Genomic DNA, 27511 nt, shown 5'->3' on the forward strand with positions numbered 1-27511 from the left:
TAAAACCTCATATTCTATCATAAAACACCAAAATACACAAATTTCACCTATGGGTATTTTTCCAAATATAAACCCTAGGTTAAATTATTGCTAGCATAAGCTAAATCGAGCTAGGGACTCCAAAACGTAAAAATCATTAAAAACGAGGCTAGAACGGACTTACAATCGAGCTTGGAAGCTTGAAAACCCTAGCCATGGTTTCTCCTTGCTATATTCAGCCATGGGGTTGAAGATGAGCAAAATTGGCTTTTAATTTTGTATTTTAATTCATTTTACCCTAAATGACCAAAATGCCCTTACTACTAAACTTTCCAAAATTCCATCCATGTCCAATTTTTGTCCATAGACTTAGAAATTGGTAAAATTACTCTTTAAGGACCTCTAATTAATAATATAATTCAATTTTATGCAAAATACTTCTAGAACACAAGTTTTGCAATTTATTCAATTTAGTCCCAAATTTCAAATTAAGCACTTTATGCATAAAATTTCTTCACGAAATTTTCACACAATCATGCAATCATATCATAGACCTTAAAATATTCATAAAATAATTATTTCTATATCGGATTTTGTGGTCACGAAACCACTATTCTGACTAGGCCCAAAATCAGGATATTACATTATGGCTTGTGAGACACCAAAACAGGCCTGGGATAGACTGAATGAGGAGTTTCAAGGTACTGAAAGAACAAGGCAACAATAGCTTCTAAACTTAAGAAGGGACTTCGAGAACTTGAAAATGAAGGAGGAAGAAACTGTCAAGTAGTATTCAGACAGAATTATGGCTGTAGTAAACAGCATAAGGCTCCTTAGTGAGCAGTTTAATGAAGCAAGGATCGTGGAGAAGGTGATCTCAACCTTGCCTGAAAGGTATGAGGCAAAGATATCATCCTTTGAAGACTCAAGAGATCTGACCAGCATCTCTTTAACAGAACTGATCAATGCTCTGTATGCACAAGAGCAAAGGAGGGCCAGCAGATCGGAAGAGCACCAAGAAGGTGCCTTTCAAGCCAAAGCTAAGTCTGCCTCGAGCACCTCTACCTACAAAGGCAAGAATACCTGGTCAAATGAGCCTAAAGCAGATGGTGCAGGAAGATATCCACCCTGCCTACACTGCAGAAGGGTAAGTCATCCGGGTGAAGTATGTTGGTTCAGGCCAGATGTGCAGTACAGATTCTGCAAGAAAATGGGTCATGTAGAAAGGGTTTGCAAAAACAAGGGCAGACCAAGACACAACCAACCCCAGCAGCCAAGAGCTGAAGCTCAAGTAGTAGAAGAATATAATGACCAAGAAGAACAAGTTTTTGCAGTTTCTTGCTCAGCTGCTAAAGGAAAAGCCACAAATGGATGGTTGATAGATAGTGGTTATACAAACCACATGACCCCTGATGCTGGCATTTTTAAGTCAATTGACAGAAGGTTCAAAACAAATGTGAAGGTCGGAAATGGACACTTCATCAAAGCTGAAGGCAAATGAGATGTGCTGATAAACACTCTTACAAGTACCAAACTTGTTACAAATGTTTTGTTAGTGCCTAAAATTGATAGAAATTTGCTTAGCATTATTCAACTGCTTGAGAAGGGCTATTCAGTTGTATTCAAAGGAAAAGAATGTTTGATTAGTGATCAAGTGGATCCAAGCTCATGATAGTAGCTATGATAGAAAAAAGTTTTATTGTGGACTGGAATAAGAGTCCAGATAGTGCCTACACAGCTACTGCAGATGAATCCAAGCTGTGTCACAAGAGGCTTAGTCAAGCCAATTACAAGTCAATGGCTCAGCTGACCAAAGAAGATTTGGTTGAAAATTTCACTAATTCAGTTGAGAAAGAAATGAAACTTTTGACACTCAAAGAGGTGCATCATATGCATGGGAATCAATCATATGCTCAAATAAAAGAATTAAAGGCACATATAACTAGCTTGGAACTTGAGTTGAAATCATTGCAAGCAACTAACAGAGATATGGTGGAGCAGCTAGAGAACAAAGTAAGTGAAGCAAAAAAACTGGGAGAACAAAATATAGGACTCCAATCCTGCATTTCAGAACTCGAAATAATGTTAGAAAAGAGAGAAAAAGAAATTTTTATTCTCACGAAGAAACTTGAGGATGATAACAGTGAATCATTGTCTGGTATAAAGAACTTGACTACTCAGGTAAATAATATACTATCAGAGAAGGAGACGTTGTAAGCTGAGAAGGCTCTGTTGGAAGAAAATTTGGCATTTGAAGGTGATGAAGCATCAAGTTGAGTACAGAGTTTAGTGGAAGAGGTAAACACATTGCAGCAGAAGCTGGAACCCCTTCATATCCAGAAGGCAAAACTGGAATTGCAATTTGAGAGAAAGAAACAAAAGTCATCCGAAAGATTGAATTAAATAGAGAATCGAAAATCGGAGTTGAAGCAAATGGTCGAGGACCTTCAAAGAGATTTGGAAGCAAAAGGAGATGAGAAAAATGATTTAGTGAACCAAATCATCAGAGAATGCTTAAAGAATAAGAGTTTGTAGCATGCAAGCCAAGGAGGAGTGTTGAAGTTGGCCTGCATGCAGTATGTGAAGAAGCCAAAGTGTCAAGAAGCAGCCCGAGCCATGCATGCAGCTGTAAAGAAAAGAGATCAAACTGTTGTATTATTACCGGGTGAAGTATGCATCTTAAAATAGAAAAAGTGGCAATGCAACTTGAGACCAATAGACAGAAGCAGAAGCTTACTGATGTTGTCCGATTTCAACTCATTTTGGTTACCTTAAGTTCATAGTTTGTAACTTAGTTGGTAAATCTTTTGATGTATTTTAGATGTTGATTGACTGAAAATTCAGCAAAGCAACTTGTGCAAGCTAGTTTAACAATTTTCAATGTTTTAAGTGGTGTTAGGTAAATGTTTAGGTAGCATTTTGACTTGTAATGATCATCTCATGTTTGATATATGTAATGGTAGATTGCCAATGTTTAATTAATGAAAAATTATCATCTTTTTCATTCAATATCCTCTCTATTTCCTTTGCTTATTTTCTTTGCTTTTCAATTCTATTTCTGTTTTGTTTAAAAACTCCAGACCTGATTCTCAAGTTTTCTGCATTCTTCATCCGGATATATTACGCTGTTGTTTAAGATCCAGACTGAAGTTCATATATCATCCGGATAAAGTGTGTCAAACACCAACACAATTTCAATTCTTGTCTAATGCATTCGAAGCACAATAAATGGCTCTAGACAGAAGACAAAGACAACTAGAACAGCTCCTTAAAATCCACATAGACGAACAAAGAACCACTACATGTCCTTCAAAACCTGTTGTGCCTGATGAAAGCTCGACTTTAGCCATAGAGCCCCAATACAAGTAATCAAGCCAAAGCGCGCTTCAACCTCCATTAAAGCATAAAACAAAAAGTTACCAACCTAAGGCAGTTGATCTTGTAGAGCCGGCCGTAGCCTTGAAGTAGAAGTTAAAGAATATAAAATAGCCAACCCAGAATGACTTTTAGTGGTTGGACGCTACTCATAACCCATTATCCCTTGTTATTCGACAACTATCAGTGCCTACTAAAGTCAAACTATCGCCAGAAGTTTATGATGGCTTCATCAATCCTCTGGACCATTTGAACCATTTCAAGGCTTTTCATTATCTTAGGAATATTCATGATCCATCTAGTGTCGTATTTTCCCAACTACACTCAAAGGACCTACTAGACAATGGTGCTAATCGCTGGCACTAGGATTGATCGTGAATTTTGACCAGTTGAGCAAAAATTTCATGGTGCATTTCGACAGCTACAAACACACCTTAAGAATCTTATCAAAGCTTGATGTTGATTACCCAAAATCAGGAAGAGATGCTACATGAATATATCTGATGTTTTCATACAACAACGTTGGAAATTAAGGAGCTGAACAATGAATGGGCGATCCAAATGTTTATCTCATGCGTAAGATAGAGGCCCTTGAGGTATGCGCTGACAGATGCACAACCAAGTAGACTCTACCAAGTAAACGAGAAGGGTATGCGCTAGTCGAAGCAGAGGAGGTCGAATTGGCTAAAGGAAAAGGGAATATAAATGGAAAAGATTTCTAATGTAGTAAGGGTAAACTATATTGTTGGGTACTCAATTATGTATAAATTTTCGTTTTGAAAGTTTTTTTAGATTATTTTTTTAGTCATTTGTCGGTTAATTCTTAATGAAATTGTACAGTGACACCTTTTTAGCTGACCAAAATATGTATACGAATTTATAGAATTCATTTATTCTTCAAATGGTGTGTTTGCACCAATAATTACTCTTCAACACATCCCAACCCCATTTACTTCAATGTTCCAATCTATAAGATAAAAACCCAAATATAAATCACTTCTAAAAAATCAAAGGGTTTCTAATACACTTGAATAAACAGAATTTTGATGTCAACAAAAAGGCCTTGCTCACCTACGTAGCTAAAGAATTGCATATACTAGAGCGCATTACCATAGAATCACTATGAGCAATAACAGAGAAATCAAAATGTTGGGGTTGATTACGATTCTCAGGCTATTGGAAGAGAGCGAGAGCAAGACTACATCGTCAACCACTGGACCGCAAAAAATACCGTCTTTTGTCTGACTTGTTGTGAAGCTTGAAAAACTGATTGGAGTTGTAGCATTTGAATCTACCTCGAACTTGATTGAAGATTTCTCTGCCGATCCTGTCCCATCACTTCTTATTGTAAAATTCTGAGCTACTGATCCGGCTCGAACTTCTACGATAAAATCTCCTTCACAGGCATTGTTAGCATCTCCTAGTGTGAACTCCAGATTATATGCAGAACCTTTTGCAAGTGTTACTTCGGTATGTATGCCAGCTGAAACACCTGATACAATCTCCACTGCAGCATTGCCATGGGGCACAAAAAAGTGCTTGGAGTCTATATATTTGATTGTCCCAACCATAGCCCATTGACTTAATGGCGATTGAACTGGACTTGATGCGGAATCAAGTAGAATCCCTTCGGTGGAGTTACTTAAGAAATCTGGGCCAAATTCGAATCCTCCATTCAGCAGCAGGTTATCTGTGTCCAATAAAAATATACAAAGCTGTTAGGGAAGATATTGGAAACAATCTTCGACATACCCTGGCTATCATATTACGGATTCCATCTGAATATTCTGAGCAATTGTTAGTACCTTTGCCTTGAACCAGATTTTCTACTGCTTTGACAAGTAATGAGTCGATGACCGGCCAACATGTGGAATTATCATCGGATTCAACTGCTTGGCTTTCAAAGACGAGGTTAACAGTTTCGTCCTGACCGCTAAGGCCTAGGTACAGGCCATAGCTCTGCCATGCTTGCTTCCCATAATGCTGCTTGAAAGAGAAGATTCCCTGGTTGTCTGGTCCTGACACTGTTATATTAGCATTGGCTGAACAATTCTGACCACCTGGAGCTAAAGTAAATGTAAGTATATATTCCATGTAATCGCCGTTGGCTTGGAAAGTCTGGTTGATTTTGGCATCTTGACCCAATTGTATGGCATGTCCATTATCTGGCAACGCCATGATTCGACCAGCTGTTACATACTGAACTGTCCCTTGGAATGTCCATCCTGGGATCGTGTTGTTTTCATTCAGCAACACAAACGGGACACTGCTGTTTCCGGTCAAGTTCTTTGGTGGCGACTCAAAGTCGGAATTCTGAAGATAATCTGTGAATAAAGTGAATGTCTTACACTTGAAACAATTATATGCAAAGCCAAAGAAGGGGAAAAATAAAGAAAATGGAGCTTTGTTTACCTGCAGATGCAAATCCAAGGAGGAAAAAGAGGAAGAAAATGGAAAAGAATAGAGGGTGCTGCATGTTTTGGATTGAGATAGAAGAAGAGGAAGTCATTAAGCTGACTATATATATGTGAAGGAGTTGACTTGGAGTTTAATTGATTATCAAATTAAAAGTCCTACGAGTTGCTGCAATGGTGGATCCATGTAGTCATTAGTCGAAGTCGAGCTGGCCAGTTCACATTTAAGAAAGTCAAACATAAAAAGGAATTGTGGCATATTATATATTCTAACATTGCTGATATTTTAAAGACAAAGATAGTCAAATTCTATGCACGATAGAACCCTTCTTTCATGGATGGGGTCCTCCATGAGAGCAAGTTCAAAGTCAATGGATCCCATGGCAATTGGTATTTATAATTGATATTTATTTATTTTCTAGTGACCCTTTGTAAATGAGAAATTGGAGGGGTATTTTTCCAAGTAAATCAAAATTGCAATACCTTGCTCCTCTCTTGGTCTGAGAATTAATGTTGTGGACTGTACAGCGGATTTTAGTTTATGACGTCTCTATCGATTAGTATACCGAATTTTTTTATAATAAAAGATGAGACTACAAACAGTTAATGCATAACCATTCTTAAATTTCTAACACAATTAAGATCTGCATGGAGCATAGGGAGAACCTCATTCTGTGGCCTCGAGAAAACATGAATTCCCATCCGTCTTGTGAAAGTAATACTCGCCAGCGCCCTGTTACCTTCCCTGTAAACATGCCGAACTCTTACTTCCAGGGGTGAAGTTAGGACTCCCTTTTTAGTTTAAGTCCTTCATAATTTATAAAATTTTAAATTATTAATAATAAAATTAGACTTTGACTCTCTAAAATAATGAAAAATTATTTAATCTTCTAGAAATTATAAAAATATAGATTATTAAAATAAAAAAATTATATTTTTATTATCATAAAAATATATAATTTAATTTTAACTCCAAATTTTTTTAAAAAAAATTCACCTCTGCCTCATCAATTGTATTTCTAAACAGGCCACTGTTTACTTCCCATTCCAGTTGCAGCAGCCTCCTAATGGCCCTTGCTAAGGCGCTATAAGCATAATCAGACTCACGCGGCTACGCTATCCATTTCCAGCTCAACATTACTTGCCCGAATTGCAAATTTTCAATAAAGCACACACTCTGTTACTTATAACCATGATAACTTAAGTATTGGAAGATCCTTTAGAGATAAAACTCCGATACCCATTTAACTTGTTCTCCTTTTTGCTTATTGCCATAGCTTACTAACCATCATCTCAACCTAGTCCTCAAAAATTGACAAACAATTGGTATTGTAGGAACTTGAACAGAAGCCATCGATTCTCTTGCTAAACAACTTAGCCAAACCGACACCTATACACAAAAAAACTTGAGTTGAGGTAATCACTTCAGACGAATGTGTTTTCAGTTGTTTTTCAATCACTCGTGATTATCTTGACTACCAATCCTCCTCCCAAGCTAATAATTATTGGAAATGCCAGAATGACCTCATCCACACATCCCTCGCCACATACGTCTGCTCAAGAATTCCGACAATGTTCCTCACTAGTTAGATATGACCTAGCAACGAATATAGCACCATAACCGCCAATCCTCATCACCAAATCCATTCGCCAATCATGACTAATGCGCAGACTAATGTTGAACGACCTTCTTAAGCTACAACTAATCATGTGATCCCAAGATTGAGCACTCTATTTGTCACATCCAGATCGCTGGACATCAACAGCCTACGGCGGATATTTTTGTAGTCTTCAACGACTAGTGCTACACCCTTGGGTTCACAGCAGCCCGATCCTCATTCCCGGTGCACGTCACAGTTTCAGTTCTTGTCTAATGCATTCAAAGCACAATAAAAGGCTCTAGACAGAACACAAAGGCAACTAGAACAACTTCTTCAGATCTGTGAAAAATAAAATAGAATAAAATAAATAAAAATAAAGAACACATAAATTTTACGTGGAAACCCTTTTGGGAAAAAAACCACGGGCAGAGGAGAAGAAAATTCACTATGTCGAAAAATTTTTACTCAAATACAAGAGGAATAGACTATGTCTATTTATAGGCTTGCAAAGCCATATTCTAGTAGGATTGAAACACCTTATCCTAATCAATATAAAATAGATGGAGTTTAATAAGGTTTAAAAACCTTATTCTAAAATAAAATAAAAGAAGTCTAGTTCTATATGGATTTTACTTTTATTTTATTTTCCATCGTATTTTATTTAAATAAGAATTTGGGTCACTTAATTCTAACAATCTCCACCTTGACACAAATTCTCAATGAACAAGTTCTTCATCGCGAACTTTCAATAAACAAGTTCTTCACCTCTTCCAAAAACCCCTTAAGGGTTTAACTTCAACAATGAACACCAACCAAGTCTAAGCAATGCTCAAACTTGGTTATAGGAAGTGACTTAGTCATCATATCTGTAGGATTTTCATGAGTGCTAATTTTGCTCACAACAATATCACCACGAGCAATAATATCACGAACAAAATGATACCGAATATCAATGTGTTTTGTTCTCTCATGAAACATTTGATCTTTTGTAAGAAAGATGGCACTCATCGTCACAAAATCTTGTGCTGATTTGAAGGTCTTCATTGAGTTCACTAAATAGTCCTTCAACCAAATAGCTTCTTTACAAGCCTCGAGAATCGCCATGTACTCGACGATGGTAGACAAAGCGATCGTAGTTTGCAAAGTGGCTTTCCAACTAATTGCACAACCTCCGATTGTAAAGACGTAACTCGTGAGAGATCTTCTTCTATCAAGGTCTCCAAGAAAATCAGCATCAACATACCCTATAACTCCATCTTTAGTTCTTCCAAACTGTAAGCAAACATTAGTAGTGCCTCGTAAGTATCTTAAAATCCATTGAATCGCTTTCCGGTGTTCTTTACCGGATTCGCCATGTATCGCTAACCTGACCGATCGCATATGATAAATCGGACGTGAACAAACCATAGCATACATGAGAGATCCTCTCGCACTAGAGTATGGAACATGTGACATGTACTCAATCTCATTATCGATTGAGGAGATAAGGCCGATGAAAGTCCGAAATGGTCGCTAAAGGAGTACTAACGAGCTTAGCACTCTGCATATTGAACTCGCAAAGAACTTTCTCAATGTACCCTTCCGACTTAGGTACAATTTACTTGCTTTTCTATCTCGAGAATCTCCATACCAAGTATCTTCTTTGCTGGTCCTAAATCTTTCATCTCAAATTCTTCACTTAGTTGGGCTTTAACCTTTCTTATCTCTCTTTTATCTTTTCTTTGCTATCAACATGTCATCAACATAAAGAAGTAGATACACAAAAGAACCATCACTGCTTTTCTTAAAGTAGACACAACTGTCAAAACTACTTCTTTTGAAATCATGAGAAGTCATAAGGAATCAAACCTCTTGTACCATTGTCTTGGTGGATGTTTCAAACCGTAAAGGGACTTTTTCAAAGAAGCAAACATAGTCCTCTTTTTCGAGACTATAAAACCCTCTGGTTGTTGCATGTAAATATCTTCCTCAAGTTCTCCATGCAAAAATGCGCTTTTACATCTAACCGCTCAAGCTCCAAATCATGCATGGCAACAATACCAAGCAAAGCTTGAATCGAACTATGCTTAACAACCGGAGAGAACACATCATGAAGTCCACTCACGGAATTTGATCGTAACCCTTTGCAACAAGCCTTGCTTTATATCCGGGTTCTTCAACTCCTGAGTCCCTTCTTTCTTTTAAACACCCATTTACAACGAATGCCTTTTTACCTTTAGGAAGTTTTACAAGATCCCATGTTCTTTTTGTGGAGTGATTCCATCTCCTCTTGCATAGCAAACATCCACTTTTCGAGTCTTCACAACTAATCGCCTCGAATAATTAAATGGCTCTTGATTCGCATCTATATCTTCACCACATTTAAAGCATAAGCAACTAGATCAACCTCGGCATACTTCTTTGGAGGTTTAATTTCTCTTCTTGTCTGTTTTTGGCGATAGAGTATTGCGGTGAAGAAGCAACTCTATTCTCAATTTTGTACTAGCTTGAGGAGTTGATTCAGATTAATCGATGCTCCACCGCTTTTGGTTTTCTTTATTGGAAGAGTCTTTAAGAGATAAGTTAGGTAGCATAGCGTTTCATCAAAAACAACATCTCTGCTAATCACAACTTTTCTATTTTCAGACACCATAACTTATAGCCTTTTACACCAGCTTTATAACTAAGAAAACGCATTTAATGGATCTCGGTTCCAATTTTCCATTATCAACATGAGCATACGCAGGACACCCAAAAATCTTTAAATCGAATAATTAGCGGGATTACGGACCATACCTCTTGTGGAGTCTTTTTCTCAATGGCAACGGATGGAGATTGGTTGATCAAAAACATGCGAGAGGTCGCTTCGCCAAAATGACTTGTAAGTTGGCATTTGACAACATACATCGAACCTTCTCCATGATCGTTCGTTCATTCGCTTCGCAACGCCGCTTTCTTTGTGGAGTATGACGAATCGTCAAGTGTCTCATGATCCTTCGACTTGCACAATCTATTAAACTCATCGTAGCGTAACTCTAAGCCATTGTCTGCATGCGGAGGTATTTTATCTGCTTTTCCGTCTGTTTTTCAATCATAATTTTCCAAGACTTAAATGTGGAAAACACATCGCTTTTACGCTTCGTGAAGAACGCCCAAACTTTTCGGAAAAATCATCAATAAAGGTTAGCATATAATTAGCTCCACCTCTCGAAGGCACTCTGGACGGCCCCACGGATCGAAATGGATATACTCCAACGTTTCCTTCGTGTTATGGATTCCTCTAGTGAATCGAACTCTCTTTTGCTTCCCAAAACACAGTGCTCACAGAAATTCAGTTTGCAAATTCCTTGCCCATTAAGAAGTCCTCTTTGCTTAATTCGCCATGCCATTCTCACTCATATGCCCTAGGCGATATGCCAAAGTTTAGTAATATCATCATCGACAAGGAAGAGGAAGCGACAATTGCATCACCATAGAATAGAAACCTCAGAAACATATAACTTGGCAATCTTTCTTTGCCCTTTCATCACAACAAGGGACCCTTTGAAATCTTTAAAACCCCACTTTCACCGTGTATCTGCACTTTTGAATCAAGAGTACTCAACGAAATTAAATTTCTTTTCAATTCGGAACATGCCGCATGTCACTAAGTGTTCGACAACTCCATCAAACATCTTAACTTTAATTGTTCCAACACCGCGATTTTACATGAAGCATTATTTCCCATCAAAACAACACCTTCAGATCTCGTTTCATAAGTTGTAAACCAATCCCGATTGGGACTCATGTGGAAGGTGCAGCTGAATCAAGTATCCACTCCTCGCTTACTTTAGAATCATTGATGAAGCAACTAGAAGTTCACCATCATTGTAGTCTTCTACAACATCGCCTTCACCGAATTTTCCGGTCTGTTTTCCTTTTGATTCGCACCTCCTTTTAATCTTATTTTGTAGCTTATAGCACTTTCAGATTTAATGTGCCCTTTCTTCTTGCGAAGTTGCAAGTTTTACCTCTGTTTGAAGATTTCGATCTACCCTTAGATTTACCACGAGGATTCCGTTCTCGTGTTCTACCACGATCATCATCAACATTCCGGTCTTGTCTCCCACGAACAATGAGACCCTCTCCCGGGAGTTGGGTTTAACCACAAGATGCTTCATCTTATCATACGAGGTTAAAGAATCATAAACCTCATCAACTGTGAGAGACTCGCGGCTATATAAAATCGTGTCTCTAAAGGTTGAATAAGACGGGGGCAACGAACAAAGTAGAATCAACCCTAGATCTTCCTTATCATCTTGAACCTCCATGGCCTCCAAGTTTGAGAGAATTTCTTTAAACACCGTTAAGTGTTCGTGTACGACGCACCTTCCTCCAAACGATGAGCATAAAGACGCCGCTTCATATGCAACTTGCTTGTTAGAGTTTTCGACATACATATTTGTTCTAGCCTCTTCCATAATGCAATGGCAGTTTTCTCTTTCATCACATCCTGCAAAATTTCGTTGGACAAATGCGATGTAATTGTGTTAATGCCTTTCGATCCTTACGCTTCTTCTCTTCATCTCGTTAATGTCGAAGGCATCTTATCTATCCTAGCGGGCATCCTCTAGATCCATCTGCAAGAACGCTTGCATCTTAATTTGCCACAACGCAAATCGGTGTTGCGATCCAACAATGAATTTCATACTTCAAAGACGCCATTACCGTGATCGAGATGAATAACCCTAAGCTCGATACCAATTTGTGAAAAATAAAATAGAATAAAATAAATAAAAATAAAGAACACATAAATTTTACGTGGAAACCCTTTCGGAAAAAAACCACGCAGGCAGAGGAGAAGAAAATTCACTATGTCGAAAAATTTTTACTCAAATACAAGAGGAATAGACTATGTCTATTTATAGGCTTGCAAAGCCATATTCTAGTAGGATTGAAACACCTTATCCTAATCAATATAAAATAGATGGAGTTTAATAAGGTTTAAAACCTTATTCTAAAATAAAATAAAAGAAGTCTAGTTCTATATGGATTTTACTTTTATTTTATTTTCCATCGTATTTTATTTAAATAAGAATTTGGGTCACTTAATTCTAACAAGATCCAAAAGGATCAATTAATAAAGAACCATTACACGTCCTGATGAAAGCTTGGCTTCAACCATAGAGCCTCCATACAAGTAATCAACCCAAAGCGCGTTTCATCCTTTGTCAGAGTGTAGAAGAAAATGTTACCAACATAATGCAATTGATCTTGCAGAGTAGGTTGTGGCATTGAAGTAGGAGTTGATGAATTTGAAATAGCCAACTAGAAAGTGGTTGGACAATACTCATAACTCGCTATCCCTTGTTATTCGACAAATCCCGGTGCCGACTAATGTCAAACTACCATCAGAAGTTTATGATGGCTCTATTGATCATGCGGACCATTTGAGCCATTTCAAAGCTTTTCACAATCTCAAGAATGTTCTTGATCCCATCCACTGTTGTATCTTCCCAACTACACTCAAAGGTCCTGCTAGACAATGTTGGTATTTGCTGGCACCAGGATCAATCGTGAATATTGACTAGTTGAGCAAAAAATTGCATGGCGCATTTAGCTGCAAAGTCACCTCAAGAACCTCGGCAAGCCTAATGTGAATTACCCATTATCAGGAAGAGACACTGCGAGAGTATATTAGACGTTTCCCATACGACAACATTGGAAGTTAAGGAGCTGAATGATGAATGAACAGTCCAAGAATAAATCTCAGGCGTAAGACGTAAGACACAAGCTTTTGATGTATGTCTTGGCAAATGGCAAATGCACAACCAACCAGACTCTACCAGCTATATAAGATCATGCGCCAGTCGAAGTAAAGAAGGTCGAATTGGCTAAAGAAAAAGGGAATACAAATGGAAAACAGTTGTATTGAAATAAGGGTAAACTATATAGCTGACATTTTGGTCACTAATTTTTTTAGATTACTTTTTTTTAGTCAGTCCTGTGTTAACTCTTAACAAAATGGTGACTTAACACCTTTTTTAGTTAACTAAGATAAATTTAACACATATAAGCATGCTATGCAGATTTATAATTTTCACTTATTCTTTTTTTCTTAAATGAGCCAGTCGAGTCTAAGTATAATATTAATATATTTTATACTTGTTCAAGTCTAGTCGGTTCAAAATTTAGGTCTTAAAATTTTGTCTAAATCCGTCCATATTTGTAAAATACTAATCCAAAATCATTTTAGACCCATCTTTATTATTTTTATTTTTAAAAATATTTATATTGTTTTATTTTAATATTTAACAATTTTAAACATTTTTATTTATTGAAAATTTTTATTTAATCAATATTTTTTTAATTTACATTAAAGTAGTATTATATATTTAATATATGTTTTTGTTAATGTATTCTAAATTACATAATATATAAAATAACATTATAATATAAAGTATTATAAACTTAAAACAGGTCGGGCCGGGCCGAGCCGAGCTCAGGCTTTAGATGTTCAAGTTCAAGCTTGACTCTTATTTTAAATGGGCTTAGTTTTTTTACCTAAGCCTATTTTTCGAGTCTAATATTTTTAAGCAAACCAATTCAAATTACGGATAGACCCTAGACGAATAACCTAACTCATGAACAAGCCTACTTCTAACCATCACTAGTATGAATAAGATAAAAATTAAAAAATAAATCCCATCCAACAATTTAAAGCATTTGAAAAATCAGAACAAAAGTAAAAATATCATAAATTAATTAAAATATATGCAACGTATCACATCTTGAGTCTCTGCAAAATGGATGAAATGAGAGTGGTTTCTACCCAGAATCAAGCATCAAGATTCCCCACGCCTCTTTTTTTTCCTTATAATTGCCAATTGTAATCGTCACATTTATGATCAACATATTTAAACATGGAAAACAATCTCTTGTCTTTTAACCAACTTGTTGATAATAAGAACCAAAAGATTTGCATTCACAAAAACAGGGGGCGTTCCTTCCTTTCTATGGATTCCATGAGCAAAACCACAATTTGTATAGGTTTGATCTTTTTTATTATTATTAATCAAAGCTCAAAGATTATATCTTCATTGTTGAAGTGGGTCCAATTTGGTGATGATTGCCGGTGGATGATTGGTCGTCATCACCAAAGCATTTTTGGAAACTACACTATAAAAAGCCAGCAAGCACTTTAAGAGAAAGTCTTCTTCATAGGTAGTGAAAATGCCAGGATTAAGTGGTCCTTCTGATTATTCACAAGAACCGTACCGCCATCCTTGTCTTCATATCAACGCCAAGGCTAGTTTTTCTTTTGTGCTGTTCAACATTCAATTTCATTTTCCATTTTTACTTGGGATGTTAGGATCCAATCATATGATCAATCTTGTTTTTTTCTTCTATCAAGGCGTGTGAAGATTTTGAGGCTATAAACTCGAATACATACAAGACATGTTCAATTCATTTATTTATATTATAAATGCTGTATTATTTTATATCTAATAAATATGTTTATTTATGATTCTCTTGTTTATTATTCATGAACAGAGTTTTAATTGTTTGTGAATATGTCCAATCATATGTTTATGATGTCTGTTTAATGTTTGTAAAATTTTTCTCTTTAATGTTCATGAAATTTAAAAGAACTATAACAAACATAATTTTGAAATTTTTAAAGAAAAATTAATTGAACACAAACAAGTTTAACCAACATGAATAGAGGCATGTTGATTCAAGCTCTATTCATTAAAAGTCAAAACTAATTGAAGTTGTTTCTTTGCCCATTGAATTGAGTTGAGCATGGTCCAAAATGCATCCTTTAATCCAAACGGAATGCCTTTTTTCCTGCTTTATATTCCCATTGCTACATGAAAACATGATTTTGTAGGTTATGTTATTCATTGATTGGAGTTTCATCCAGTAAACCATTGGCATCTTTGGCGCAGGAGCCTTTTAATGCTGAGCCACCGCGTTCGGCTTTAGTTTCCTCTTATGTGACTCCGGTGGAGTTGTTTTTCAAGAGAAATCATGGACCAATCCCTCTAGTTGATGACATAGAGAGGTTATGTACTTTTCCCTTGCTCCATGCTACCACTTGTTTGGTTACTTGTTTTGGGGATTATTACTGAGTTTAAGCATTCCTTTTCGAAAAGCAGATATTGTGTCGATATAAGCGGTTTAATTGAAACTCCGAAAAAGCTTTATTTCAGAGATATCAGGTGAGTGATACCGATAGCATTGCTGATTGCATCAATGTTGTGTATTCACTAGGTCAGATTTTCAAACAATAAAATGAAAATATTTTGTTCACTAACAGGATGCTACCAAAATACAATGTCACTGCCACTTTACAGGTGCCATTTGCTCCCCGGATTGTTGTTGGTCTATGTAGCACTGTGATGGTTGCATTTATTTCACTGATTTGGCTTTAATATTTTTATTCAGTGTGCAGGTAATAGGAGGACTGCCATGAGCATTACCAGAAAAGTGAAAGGAGTTGGCTGGGATGTTTCGGCTATTGGAAACGGTGTGTTTTATCTATCTCGAACTCGCAATGAGTTTGTCGATCTTATATTTCATTTGTATGTGCTTGTGCTAGAGAAATGCATATACAGAATTATCCCAAAATCTATGAATGTTTTCTTGTATGTTCTGTGATTTTGGTATTCATGATCACACTTCATGTTATTTCATAGATGCTCGATTATAGTCGGTCTTTCATCGTCCTTATGACCTTTCAGCTGTCTGGGGTGGTGCCAAATTGGCTGATATTCTTGAACTTATTGGGGTTCCGAAGTTGACAAGTTGCACTCAGAGTGGAGGAAAACACATTGAATTTGTGAGCGTTGATAAGTGTGAGGTGGTAACTTTGGCCTCTTGGAATTCAGTGTCAACTTTTTCCTGCAATTCAATGGCAGCTTCTGTCGATACGAGAACATCACTTTATATTTTTCTCTTTAAAAAAAATGTAGGAGGAAAACGGAGGTCCATACAAGGCATCGATTCCACTTAGTCAGGCCACAAACCCTGAAGCAGATGTTTTACTTGCTTATGAGATGAATGGAGAAGTAAGCAACTTCTATCTTATGATCATATTCTTTCCCACACTCGGCAAAACCAGAAATCAAACTGAACTCAACAAGTATGCTAAAATGGTTGCATCTTTTATAAAAATATAAAAAATGAACTATTATCTTGCCATCTTTGCCAAAGCCTCTCAACAGGGATCATGGTTACCCGTTGAGAGTAATTGTACCAGGTGTTATAGGTGCTCGTTCCGTCAAGTGGCTGGATTCTATCAATATAATAGCAGAAGAATGCCAGGTTGAAGGATGTTTCTGCTTCGTGCTAAACTTGATTTATCGTTTCCGCATTGCCCTCTGATCGGTTTCCATTTACAACCTTGTAGGGATTTTTCATGCAAAAGGACTACAAGATGTTTCCACCATCGGTGGATTGGGGTAACATCAATTGGAATACCAGGAAGCCACAAATGGATTTCCCAGTTCAGGTGTTTACAAGATTTTGCTTAGATTAGTTTACTCTTACATGTTAAATTGTATGTTTATTTGCTTCAAGTTTTCCATTAAACTGTATGACTCCAACGACAAACCTGCATTTAGTTCTTTGGTTCTAATATTGGTTTCTTTGCTGGTTGACAGTCCGTGATTTGTTTTTTGGAAGATATGCAGTCGATAAAACCGGGAAAGGTTCGTTCGCTTTGCATTCATGGCTTTATAAAGGTCGTCTGTATGTAAATACAGATATAATTGCACTTATCTTGAAGTTTAGTTGACTTGTATGGTAGACTTGAGTATTTTGATCCGGATAAATTTGATAAAAGCAACTTCCTTGTTATGCAGGTAAGAATTAGTGGATATGCAGTATCAGGAGGTGGCCGTGGAATTGAACGCGTAGATGTATCTATTGATGGCGGAAAAACATGGATGGAAGCCACTAGGTTTCAGAAAACTGGTATCCCTTACATAGCAGGTGGCATAAGCAATGACAAATGGGCATGGGTGCTTTTTGAGCTAACAGTTGATATCCCACAGAGCACTGAGATTATTGCCAAAGCGGTACACAGCCTATCCCTCTTTCTGAGTCATTTTCACCCTTTTAGCCAATGGTTGCAACTGTCGCATCCTGTTGCCCTCTCGTTGTATTGATACCAGTTTTTCACTGATGTTTACAGGTAGATTCAGCTGCAAATGTGCAACCTGAAAAGGTGCAAGATATTTGGAACCTAAGAGGGATTCTTAACACTTCATGGCACAGAGTTCATGTCCGCATTGGCCACTCAAATATGTAAAACGAACCCGAATGGAACAGTTAAATAACTTGGCTAGCAACCTGAAATGTGAAGCAAACTCTCTTTTACCATTTGGTTTTGTTCAAAACAGTATCCTCTGGCTTTAATTTAGTGAGTTCTTTGAGGGAACAAGATAGAGTTGTTGAAAGCTTTGCAACACAGTTCCTTTTCTATATTGCATGATTTCATATTACTCGAAATATGCGACTATGATTGCCCTCTGGTGTTGCTAATTTCATGCTGTTGTCAGAACCAATATTTTTGACTTATGCCTAAGTAAAATATTTGCATCAAAGTGTAAATTTGATTAAAAGAAACATTGTTCTCGAGTAATCAATCCGATATAACAAAAATTGAGCATTTCCGATGGTCAATCTACATTCGTAAACCAAGTAGAAGCATTCAAGTCAAACCAAGAAAGCAACCATGAATCTACCATATATAAATTACAATTTTGAACAAAATAAAAATTACTATCTTGCTAAATTCTACCCCTTTTTTTTAAATGAAGTTTGATGATAATTATGACTAAACAATCTACTTCCTTTCCTATATCCCTCTCAATAGTCATCCAACAACAGTACACATCTATTTCAATTAAATGGAATGGATCAATGAAAGAACGTATCAGGCACCAATTTAAGTTTCAAAATTATGATTCATATGCTTCCTGGTGCATCACTTCCGGCAGTTGGCTTGCGATTCAAATAACGGATAACAGCATCTTCAACCCTGTTAGAATCACCGAAACAGAAGCTTGATTAATCTTAATCCTTCACAAATAGTATTACCACCATCATTGTTATCAAAAGGTTTTCTAAACAAAATTAATTCAGAGAAACCATGCGAGTGTAACCCAATCCAAGCATGTATAATATATACAAAAGATTGAGCTACTCAGACTGCAGCAAACAAATTTGTCTCAAATACTAAAAAATCAGTCAAATATTTTACAAGTAAATTAAATCTTAAACAAGAATAAACAGAAAAATGAGCTTACCATGGTTGGTTAAAAAAATCTGATCGTCGCTCTTTTTCAGAACTTCGACTAGCTTCCCCAGCTACCAGTTTCACATCCAGGCTCTGAGACTCAATTAAAGCATTAATAAACTCCACTGGTGATTGACTGAAACCTAGAAAGAAGGCACGCCTTCTACGGTGCTCATGAATTTTCCTTATGGCAGCACATATTGCTTCATCACAGGTCTCAATCTCTTTGCTCTTCTCTGCATTTGACAAAAGAGCAGACAATTCCCTCTGTATGGGGAAGGGCAAATCAACTAAGACATCATAGCATACATTCCCAACAGGACTATTCCCCGAAAGCTTGACCTTATGCTCCAAATGTATGGGTGGTGGTCGAGACAAATGCTGTGATATCTTCAGTGGAACCATGGTAAATTTTACTTTTTCTTCCCCAAAAACTTTATGAAGTTGTGCGTCACAATTAAAGGACGTCGGATCATTTGGGCTCTGAAGTTTTCTAGCCTTCACATAATGCCAAATTGCAGCAATAATTCTGGGGCGCGTATCAACTTCAATACCAAGGACTTCCATTAAAGCAGAAGAAAGCTTAAATTTCTCAGGTACATAATTCATTTCCAGCCGTATGTTCACAGTGAACTCCTTATCCCCTTTTCTCTTCACCTCAAAACCTTCATTAGGTGTCGGTGATCGAGCATGCTCCCATATAATGATATGATTATCTGGATATAGTTTTTGGTCCAATGAAATTGTCACTCTCTTGAAGAAAGATGAAAACTTCGGGTATAAAGGGTTTGTTCTTTGAACAAATCCAGGTTGATCTGGATCTACTCCATCTTCCAGGATTCTCCCAATAATCTTAAGGGTCCATGTAGGAGGCTCTGCATTAGGCTTCTGCGGAATTGTCTTAATCTGATTAGCAAATGTGTTGAAAACATATATTCGAAGAGTTTTCTGAACACAAGGTGGGTTCTTAAGTGCTTCCTGGATGTCAACTTTTTTCCTAGCTAATGCAGCATCAACACGTGCCTCAAACTCAAGAAGCTGGGTATACAAAGCAGATTCAGGAAGAATTGCTGCCACTCTATCCTGTAGTTGTTTCTCAGGAAGCTTCTGCTTCTTTCTACGTGCAGCGGCTGTAAGTTCCATTGTTCTCAAAGGTGACATTGTGTTCATCATAGGAACACCAGGAGGGCGCATGGGGGGCCTTTGAAGGATTCTCTTTGCACTTGCACTGCCAGGAGTAGACATGGAGGGTGAAGACGAACCTAATGTCCCAAAGCCAGCATTCTGAGCCTGGTTAAGGGACAAACCTTGAGCTTGTAAGTGTGCTTGGAGTTGGGCATGAGCTTGAGCTTGAGCTTGAGCTTTCGACTGAGCCTGAGCAAGGGCTTGAGCTTGGGATAGCTGATACTGAGCTTGAAACCCAGCGCTGAGTTGAGCTTGTGAAAATGCAGGGTTTCCAGGCATAGGAGGAGGCACCATCCCCGCATTACCAAAGGGCGACGAAGATGCCCCAAGGTTCTTCGGGGGATTATTGCCATTCATAGACATCACCGGAAAAATATCAAATATCCACCAAAATCTAAAACATTCACAACAAAGCAAATTCCAAGCTATCTCAGCAAATACCCACTAACCAAAAACACCCAAAGAAGCAATGATTCCCTTTAAAATCAAGCCTTTAGAAGTTGAACCGTAAAAGGTTACCAAAACCCCGGAAGAAAAAGCCCTAATTTTGAATTAAAAAAACCCAAAGCCGCTGAATTTGAACTAAATCTTATCCAAAAAAAGCTTCTAAATATGCAAAATGGGGGAAATTAAGGGAAAATAAAGATGGAAAGTGCACGAAATGAAGAATTTGAATTACATTATGAGATCAAGGAGAGTTCTCTGGAACTAAAATAGAGAGAATTAAGAGAGGGGCAAAAAGGGGGTAAAATTAAAAAAAAATGAAATAATCTTACGGAAGTGTGAAGAGATTTTAGGCCTTCCCTTACAGCAAAGAAAGAGCAGCAGCTACAGAGAGAGTTCGTCTCTTCTCTCTCTCTCTCTCTCTCTCTCCCAATTCCTTCTTTTTCTCTCTTGTTCAGTCCTTTTTTCTCATTTACCAAACATCAATACCGGGACCCGGATCCGATCCAAAAAGACTGGGCTCAACCTGCTACAATCTTATGGGTCAAGTTAGTTACCGAATACAAAACCCGATTCAGTTCATGATTTTGTTGTGTGATTTTATTAACGAGTATTTAATATATTCTTCCAAATTTATTTGGTGAATATCATATCATTAATTTTCGGATAAACTAAACCATTAAGCACTAAATTATGGGTAAATTTTTGTTTTGGCCACTTAATTAAAAAAAAGTTATTATTTGGTCATTAAGTTATTAAAAAATTTTCATTTAAGTTACTAAATTATTCAAAAGTTTTCATTTAAGTTACTAGGTTATTAAGTTTTTTTTTTTAGTTCCACCAGCGAGCTTTAAGTGATGATTCGATAATTGGTACAGTGGATCAATGACCAACATACTTTAGATCCAAGTCGATCAGATGGTCAGTGTCGGAGACGGAGAAAAAAATTGCTTGAATGTTAATTCGCAGATTCATAACGTCTAAAGTTGTTTCATGAAAAAATGAATTGTAGAAAAGAAGTGGAGAGAGAACTTTTGATTGGAACAGAGAAAACCATATGACATTGATTTTAATAGCCTAGTGACTTAAATGAAAACTTTTAAATGGTTCAATGACCAACTTGTAACTTTTTTTAATTAAGTGACTAAAATAAAAATTTACTCATAATTTAATGACTAATGACATAATTTACATTTAAATTTTTTAAACAATTAAGACTGTGAAGGGTGATTCCTATGGGTTATGCCTTAACACATCAAAATTTGAATCATGCCTCTAACATTTAAAGAGAATGAATGTAAATATGATACTATTTTGTGAGAACCACTATAACTTTCGATATTATTATGTGAACCACCTTCCACCTTATCGCTCCTAGGTAGTAATGGGTAAAATCTCAATCCCCAATAAAAGTAATACCTTCAAGTTATTGAGAATGATATCTTTCTTGTTGATGCAAGAAATATCAAGTCATTAAGGTGTCATGCTAATAATGTGATGGTTCTTGGAGAGAAGGGGAGTCCTAAGATTTTATTTGTTAAAAGGGGACCTCACGGTGAAGGGTAGTTCATACGACGATATCATTGCGGTTAAAGGTGAATATGAAAAGGGGTAAGTAGGGATTTAGCCCTCTCAAAAATATTTTTTTTAATTTAGTCTTTTATAAATAGATAAATTATAAATTAATATATAATGAAATTACATCTTGCCCTCCTCACAATGAAATATTCTAATTCAATCATCTTATAAATAAAGAAATTATAAATTAATATATAATAAAATTACACTTTAGCCTCCATAAAAATAAAAAATTTATGTTTAGTCCTTCAAAAATCATGAAATTATAAATTAATACATAACAAACTTATATTTATATCTATGAAAAAAATTATAATTAAACTTCGAACCTTGTTAAAAAAAATTTGGATGCACACTCTTTAGTTTCCACGGTTTCACTTGTTCAAGCACCGCTTGTGGTTGCTGTCAAAGGCGTGTGAACAAAACTTGTGGAAACAAACAACAACATATAAATGTGCTCTATGATTTGAGAATTTATTGTTCAAGTGCTGAGGTTTATGGACATTCCTGACGTTTTTGCAGGTAGATTAAAACTTGTATAACGCAGCCCATGTACTCAGCTGCTTTGAATGGAGGGCTTATTGGTTACTTCTCTCTTCATTTTGGGGAGAAATGTGCTCTCAAGTCTTTTAAATAAAGCTGCTATTAATGGGGTTTTTTCATATGTATCCCAAATGCAAAAAGATTCATCTTACTAACTTCAGTTTTGCTAATCATCTTTTGGTTTTTGTTAAAGGTTTTGTAGACTTCATCTTTGCAATTAAGGAGTCTATTTCTGGTCTGCAGATGAATAATAATTCTAAGAGTGAGCTTTTCAATTCTGGTACGAGTGATTCTACTCTTCTTGCAGTGGCGGATTTCACTGTACCTATCAGGTTTTTCGGGGTTCTACTTGTTACAAGGAGTCCAAAAGCTGTTGATTGTAAGGTATTGATTGAAAAGATCAGGAATGAATAGAATTCGATTTGATTCAAAAAAATTAAAAAATTAAATTTAAATTATTTAAATTGATTTAATCGAGTTAATTGATTTTTTTTCAGATTGCAAATTCAAATCAAATTGAATTTTTTAAATTTGAATAAACTAAATATTAAAATTGTTTTATTTTCTTTTCTGTTCAAACCCCCTCTAAAATGTCAAAAGTCTTTTATTTTCCTCCAAAAATTTTACTTTCTTAAACAACATAAGTTCAAATTTTTTGTTGGTATCAATTTCACATTTTATCTAATACATAGCAACAAGAATCAGAAGATAATTAAAGCAGTTAAGCAAGCAAAGAAGCTTACATGTATATAAAATATTAATAAATGCTTTCATAACAAATTTTATTATGATGAACAAATTTAATTATAATATGTGGCAGTAGTTATAAGGACTTAAAGTCATTTTTTTAATTTAACTCGAACAAATATATTCGATTCGAATTCTATCTCACTCGAATTGATTCGAGAAAATTTTAACTTGAATTAAGATAAGAAAAATAATAGTCATCAACTTGAAATTTTTTTTTCGATTCGATAAAACACTCGCCCCTAAATAGAATTACTCTGAGGATTTAGTTGGACTACTGAATTCCTTTCTTTTGCTGGCAGATTGCAACTATTGCAGTCTATCATTTTCAGCATTATGAATTTTTGGAGTAAGATTCTTCTTATTCCAGCTAAAGTAATCAAAGATATTTCCTCCATTTGTACAACTTTTCTTTAGAAGGGAACTGATGGGACTGCAAAGGATGCAAAAATAAGCTTGGAGAGTGTCTGTCCAAGGATATGGTAACTCATTTGGACTAATTTTTTGTACCTTCTCTTGATTAGTTCAACCCAAATTCAGTTTAAATAATATAAAAACATTTTTAATATTTTATTATTATTTAAATAGTAAAATGAGTTTTTTGAGCGGGTCGTCCTGAAATGAATCTGAGAATGAAAATTTTTTGACATTAGGTCTCGACTCATGAATAGCTGTAAGTGTTTGTCATCCAAAAAGTGAAACTTGACTTGTCTTAAACCTCAACTCTAGGAATAAAGCTGGTATTTTTGGCAATCTTTGGACCGTGTGGATCAAGTCAGGCTCTTTATATGGTTCCTGGATTGAGACTTACAGATTAAAAGGTAGATATATACTGCAACTTCAATGTTCACAAGGGCAATGCTGGTATTGGAAGACATTGCTAGAACTTATGAGTCTGCTGCCTTTGTGGTGGATTTCAATCTTTTTTCAAGGCAAATAAAGTTTGGGAAAAGGTAAGGCCCTAAAAGGAAAAAGGTTGCATGGCATAGGCTGGTATGGGGTAATCTAACCTTCTCAAGACACTCCTTTGTTGTCTGGTTTGCTGAGTTAGGTCGACTTCCTGTGAAGTCTAGGATGATTAAATGGGGTTATTAGATGTTCACTATGTTCTATGTAGATTGAACGCAGAGATCATATTTTTGGAACTCAGTAAATATGGATTCTCATCCTTCATACTTGTGATATTCATCTGCAGCTTGACTCTTGGCAGTGCATATTGGTTGGATGGTTAAGAATGGAAGAGGCAAGACCTTAAAGCTCTACCATTCTTAGGTTGGCATGGGGTGTTTTAATCTACTTTGTTTGGCAGGAAAGGAATAGCAGGGTCTATGGTGGCAACCTTAAATTGGTTCATTCATTATTTGCACATAACAAATGATTTGTTCGTGATAGAAGTGTTAATACTAAAATAACTATATTAAATACTGATGATATATGTAGGAATTGAGGCCTGGTGTAAGTAAGTTTGTTGTAATTAGGTTTTTATCCTAAGTTGACAATTGCTACTTAGGAAATTAAAAAAGCAGTACGTTCCCTTGCTATACCCTATTTATCTTCACACAGTTAATTTTTTTCAGAAGGGACCGAGTGAAAAGCACACACCACATGACAAAGACATACAAGTTTCTTACAACTCACTCCCCTTACCCTACACAATCCATCTTTTATTCAGCAAATTAAGTAAACACTATATGGTAACCAATACAACAAACTACAAAGTTCAAGCTACCATAACACAACAGTTTAGGAGAAAGAAGTTAAGACGGTCTTTGTATCCCTCAATGCACCTCCATTGCAATTCCTTGCTCTCGGGTTCCGGTTTGCAAGTGTAGATTGTCATCCCCTTGCCATTGTCATTCCCACTTGAAATGGAAGATGAGAATCCAATCACCAACAGTTCATTGCCAAGTGACTTGAAAGCCACTCCCCATCCTTTATGAAGATCAGCTCTAACCGGTACTGCTCCCAATTTCTTCCATGTGTTGCTGTTCTTAATGTAAACCCTCAACTCATTTGAAGATGTTTTGAGAGAGTAAAGCTCGTTGTTCACAACCGCAAGAAGGGGCGGAGATTGCTGTGTTGCAACCTGATTATCATCGTCTTTCAACATGTCTGGTATCAGTTCCCATGTGTTTTTATCCTGATTATAAGCTTCCCCACAAGTGAGTTCATTGTTATTTTCATCTTTCCCTCCGATTACGTAAAACTTGTTGTCCATGAAACAACCTGAGCAAAGCTTCCTCTGCTTATGCATACATGGGAGACTCTCCCATGACTTTGTCTCAGGATTATATTTCTCAGCCGAGTTCAACACATTGGTCCCTATTAACCCCATCCCAATCCCACCAGCTACAAAACCAAAGGTACCACAAGTGGCTGATGCGAACAAACATCGAGGGTCGATCATGAAAGGCCCTTTGATCCATTTACTGGTTTCAAGTTCAAATCTCCACACAACATTGCCATCAGTGATCTCCCTGCCGGAGACAATCAAATGACTCCCAGCACAAAGTGACTCTTTATCTCCACCAATAAAACACACATCTCTAGATGGCAACTCTGGGAGCTTCCTGCAACACTTGAATAGCCTATCAAATGCCCACCAAGAATTGCACCCACTAGCTGACATGAATATAGATGATTCTTTAAACCCAATTTGCCTCCTAATCTTAAATAACTCTCCACTCTTTAAAATCTGTAAGAAATGCTTGTTTAATAAGTAAAGTTTCCAATATTCCGATCGAGGAAATCGAGCCAAAATCAAATTCTCTAACTCATCACAGAGCTGAGGAACGTAAGGGTAATCTGCATCCTGAGGTTCTACACCTGAGGAAGAATCACTATGGTTCAGATTCGGTTCTCTTTTCGCTTTGCAAATCCGAATCTTTCGGCATGGGGGCATAAGAAAGCTATCCGCAGCCATGTTTTCAGAGAAAACAGGCAAAGGATTACATAGAAAAACACCCTACAAAACCCCAAACCAGATTATTTCAGAAACCATCAATCTAGTTTATGCATATGAAAGAACAACCTGATATAAATAATCACCTAAATTGAATCCAAAACAGACAAATATGGAAGTTTCCATGAATCAAAAACTAGGAACAAGGAAGTATTTTCACATCAGCAGTTGATCAAACATTCAAAAGACAATAAAACTCACATGCACACTTTAAAATGCAAACTTTCAATCTTTTAACACTATCCTACATAAAAATTTTAGATTTTTATTACTTGAAAGTGATCAAAGATTGAAAAAGTTCCATTCATGAACTAACATAGATATGAAAACAGCCAAAAGGGTATCTAAAAATCATCAAAACAAAGCTAAAACAACAAAATACAACGTCAAATTAATCAAAATAGAAGAAAACGAAAAAGAAAAATAGAGAAACAAGAGTTCAGAGAGTGTGAAAAGGAGAAAGCTTACCAGAAAAGGGGGAAAGAGTTAATTACAGTCTATAGAGCTTAAACATGAACACAAACTCTTTAACATTTGAAGTAAAGGAAGAGAGAGAAGAGATGATATATAAGAAAAGAAAAGAAATTAAAGGGGTATTACAGAAATGAATTTACAATTACAAGAACCCCTATTTGCTGGAGATTTTTACTCTTAATTTGGTATGGCGCATATTGTTGGGATTACAACATGATGCATTTGGTTTTTATTATTTTATTATTTATTACTCTTATTTAATGCTTATATATTTTTAATTCCTTAACATCTCCAATCTAGTATTTGTCTTGTTCTTGAACTTTTTTCCTACTACTTAAAATTGGTGGAAGAAAATGTTTTTATATGAACACTTAATATTATATACTTTTGAACCTTAATTGCATTTTTTTTTTATCTTTCATTAAAGTTGTAATGGATTACATTGTTAAAAGATTTAGGACCAATTCATGAAAACATAATTCTTTTTTCAATTGATTTCTTTTTAATCTTTGAATTTAGAACTTAATTGTGGATTTTTATGAAATCTACTGCTTTCAATAGGCTTTAGGGGAAAGAAAGCTAAAGCAATAAATAAGTAGAAAAAAAGAAATTTGAAAGCCTATAAGCTATATCACATGATACACCAGTTAATTAAACATTTATTTTTTTATTGGTTCCTAATTTTCAGAGAAGAAGATGGCAAGAAAATGTAAGCAGTTGGTTTAATTACCATTTAAGTCTTTGTGAGTTTTGAAATGGAATAAATTAGTCTCTCTTGACAAAAATTAGTTTAGTGTTCATTTATACATCTTTCACTACTTTTTGTTTTATTTAAGTGTCATATTATTTTTATCTATAGTGCATGAGACTTATGCACCGATAACAGGGGCAGGTCTAGGGGGTTGGCAAGAGCCTCGACCCCCCTAAAATGGAAATTTTTTTA

The 27511-nt window shown here is 36.1% G+C and overlaps 4 protein-coding genes across 6 annotated transcripts; 1 reads left to right on the forward strand and 3 right to left on the reverse strand.

Annotated features, from left to right (window-relative positions):
* Positions 1-4201: 4201 nt before the first annotated feature.
* LOC108477699 (protein DUF642 L-GALACTONO-1,4-LACTONE-RESPONSIVE GENE 2) lies at positions 4202-5997 on the reverse strand. Its single transcript, XM_017780209.2, has 3 exons — positions 5767-5997; positions 5160-5678; positions 4202-5044 (listed from the first exon to the last, which is right to left on the reverse strand). The coding sequence occupies exons 1-3, from the start codon at positions 5861-5863 to the stop codon at positions 4461-4463; spliced, it is 1200 nt and encodes a 399-aa protein (XP_017635698.1). The 5' UTR covers positions 5864-5997; the 3' UTR covers positions 4202-4460.
* An 8254-nt stretch (positions 5998-14251) lies between these two features.
* Positions 14252-17793, forward strand: LOC108452418 (sulfite oxidase-like). 2 transcript variants are annotated; one of them, XM_053030751.1, is made up of 12 exons: positions 14252-14635; positions 15280-15395; positions 15490-15552; positions 15651-15687; positions 15779-15860; positions 16075-16193; positions 16306-16401; positions 16547-16657; positions 16743-16844; positions 16996-17076; positions 17197-17412; positions 17529-17793. In XM_053030751.1, the coding sequence occupies exons 1-12, from the start codon at positions 14561-14563 to the stop codon at positions 17643-17645; spliced, it is 1215 nt and encodes a 404-aa protein (XP_052886711.1). In that variant the 5' UTR covers positions 14252-14560; the 3' UTR covers positions 17646-17793. The 2 variants fall into 2 exon arrangements, with proteins under 2 accessions (XP_052886711.1, XP_017605697.1); XM_017750208.2 differs by having other exon boundaries at positions 14255-14635; positions 16996-17043.
* Positions 17794-17964: 171 nt separating this feature from the next.
* LOC108452404 (SWI/SNF complex component SNF12 homolog) lies at positions 17965-20826 on the reverse strand. 2 transcript variants are annotated; one of them, XM_053030750.1, is made up of 3 exons: positions 20597-20826; positions 18646-20153; positions 17965-18377 (listed from the first exon to the last, which is right to left on the reverse strand). In XM_053030750.1, the coding sequence occupies exons 2-3, from the start codon at positions 20112-20114 to the stop codon at positions 18305-18307; spliced, it is 1542 nt and encodes a 513-aa protein (XP_052886710.1). In that variant the 5' UTR covers positions 20115-20153; positions 20597-20826; the 3' UTR covers positions 17965-18304. The 2 variants fall into 2 exon arrangements, with proteins under 2 accessions (XP_052886710.1, XP_017605686.1); XM_017750197.2 differs by having other exon boundaries at positions 18646-20214; positions 20597-20823.
* A 3929-nt stretch (positions 20827-24755) lies between these two features.
* On the reverse strand, positions 24756-26764 carry LOC108481287 (F-box/kelch-repeat protein At3g27150-like). Its single transcript, XM_017784444.2, has 2 exons — positions 26563-26764; positions 24756-26097 (listed from the first exon to the last, which is right to left on the reverse strand). Exon 2 carries the CDS (start codon positions 26053-26055, stop codon positions 24853-24855), a length of 1203 nt encoding a protein of 400 aa, XP_017639933.1. The 5' UTR covers positions 26056-26097; positions 26563-26764; the 3' UTR covers positions 24756-24852.
* Positions 26765-27511: the final 747 nt, after the last annotated feature.

This window comes from Gossypium arboreum, chromosome 7, assembly GCF_025698485.1.
Source record: "Gossypium arboreum isolate Shixiya-1 chromosome 7, ASM2569848v2, whole genome shotgun sequence".
Classification (NCBI taxonomy): domain Eukaryota; kingdom Viridiplantae; phylum Streptophyta; class Magnoliopsida; order Malvales; family Malvaceae; genus Gossypium; species Gossypium arboreum.

What these genes read in the sequence shown, in the direction of transcription:
- LOC108477699 (XM_017780209.2), bottom strand. Translation starts at nt 5,863, where the DNA reads ATGACTTCCTCTTCTTCTATCTCAATCCAAAACATGCAGCACCCTCTA. An exon ending in CCTTGGATTTGCATCTGCAG is followed by an intron (nt 5,679 to 5,766) that starts GTAAACAAAGCT and finishes CTTTATTCACAG; the next exon opens with ATTATCTTCAGAATTCCGAC. An exon ending in AAATCTGGTTCAAGGCAAAG is followed by an intron (nt 5,045 to 5,159) that starts GTACTAACAATT and finishes TATTGGACACAG; the next exon opens with ATAACCTGCTGCTGAATGGA.
- LOC108452418 (XM_053030751.1), top strand. Translation starts at nt 14,561, where the DNA reads ATGCCAGGATTAAGTGGTCCTTCTGATTATTCACAAGAACCGTACCGC. An exon ending in GCATTCATGGCTTTATAAAG is followed by an intron (nt 17,077 to 17,196) that starts GTCGTCTGTATG and finishes CTTGTTATGCAG; the next exon opens with GTAAGAATTAGTGGATATGC. An exon ending in CTGAGATTATTGCCAAAGCG is followed by an intron (nt 17,413 to 17,528) that starts GTACACAGCCTA and finishes TGATGTTTACAG; the next exon opens with GTAGATTCAGCTGCAAATGT.
- LOC108452404 (XM_017750197.2), bottom strand. Translation starts at nt 20,183, where the DNA reads ATGTCTATGAATGGCAATAATCCCCCGAAGAACCTTGGGGCATCTTCG. An exon ending in GATTTTTTTAACCAACCATG is followed by an intron (nt 18,378 to 18,645) that starts GTAAGCTCATTT and finishes TGATTCTAACAG; the next exon opens with GGTTGAAGATGCTGTTATCC.
- LOC108481287 (XM_017784444.2), bottom strand. Translation starts at nt 26,055, where the DNA reads ATGGCTGCGGATAGCTTTCTTATGCCCCCATGCCGAAAGATTCGGATT.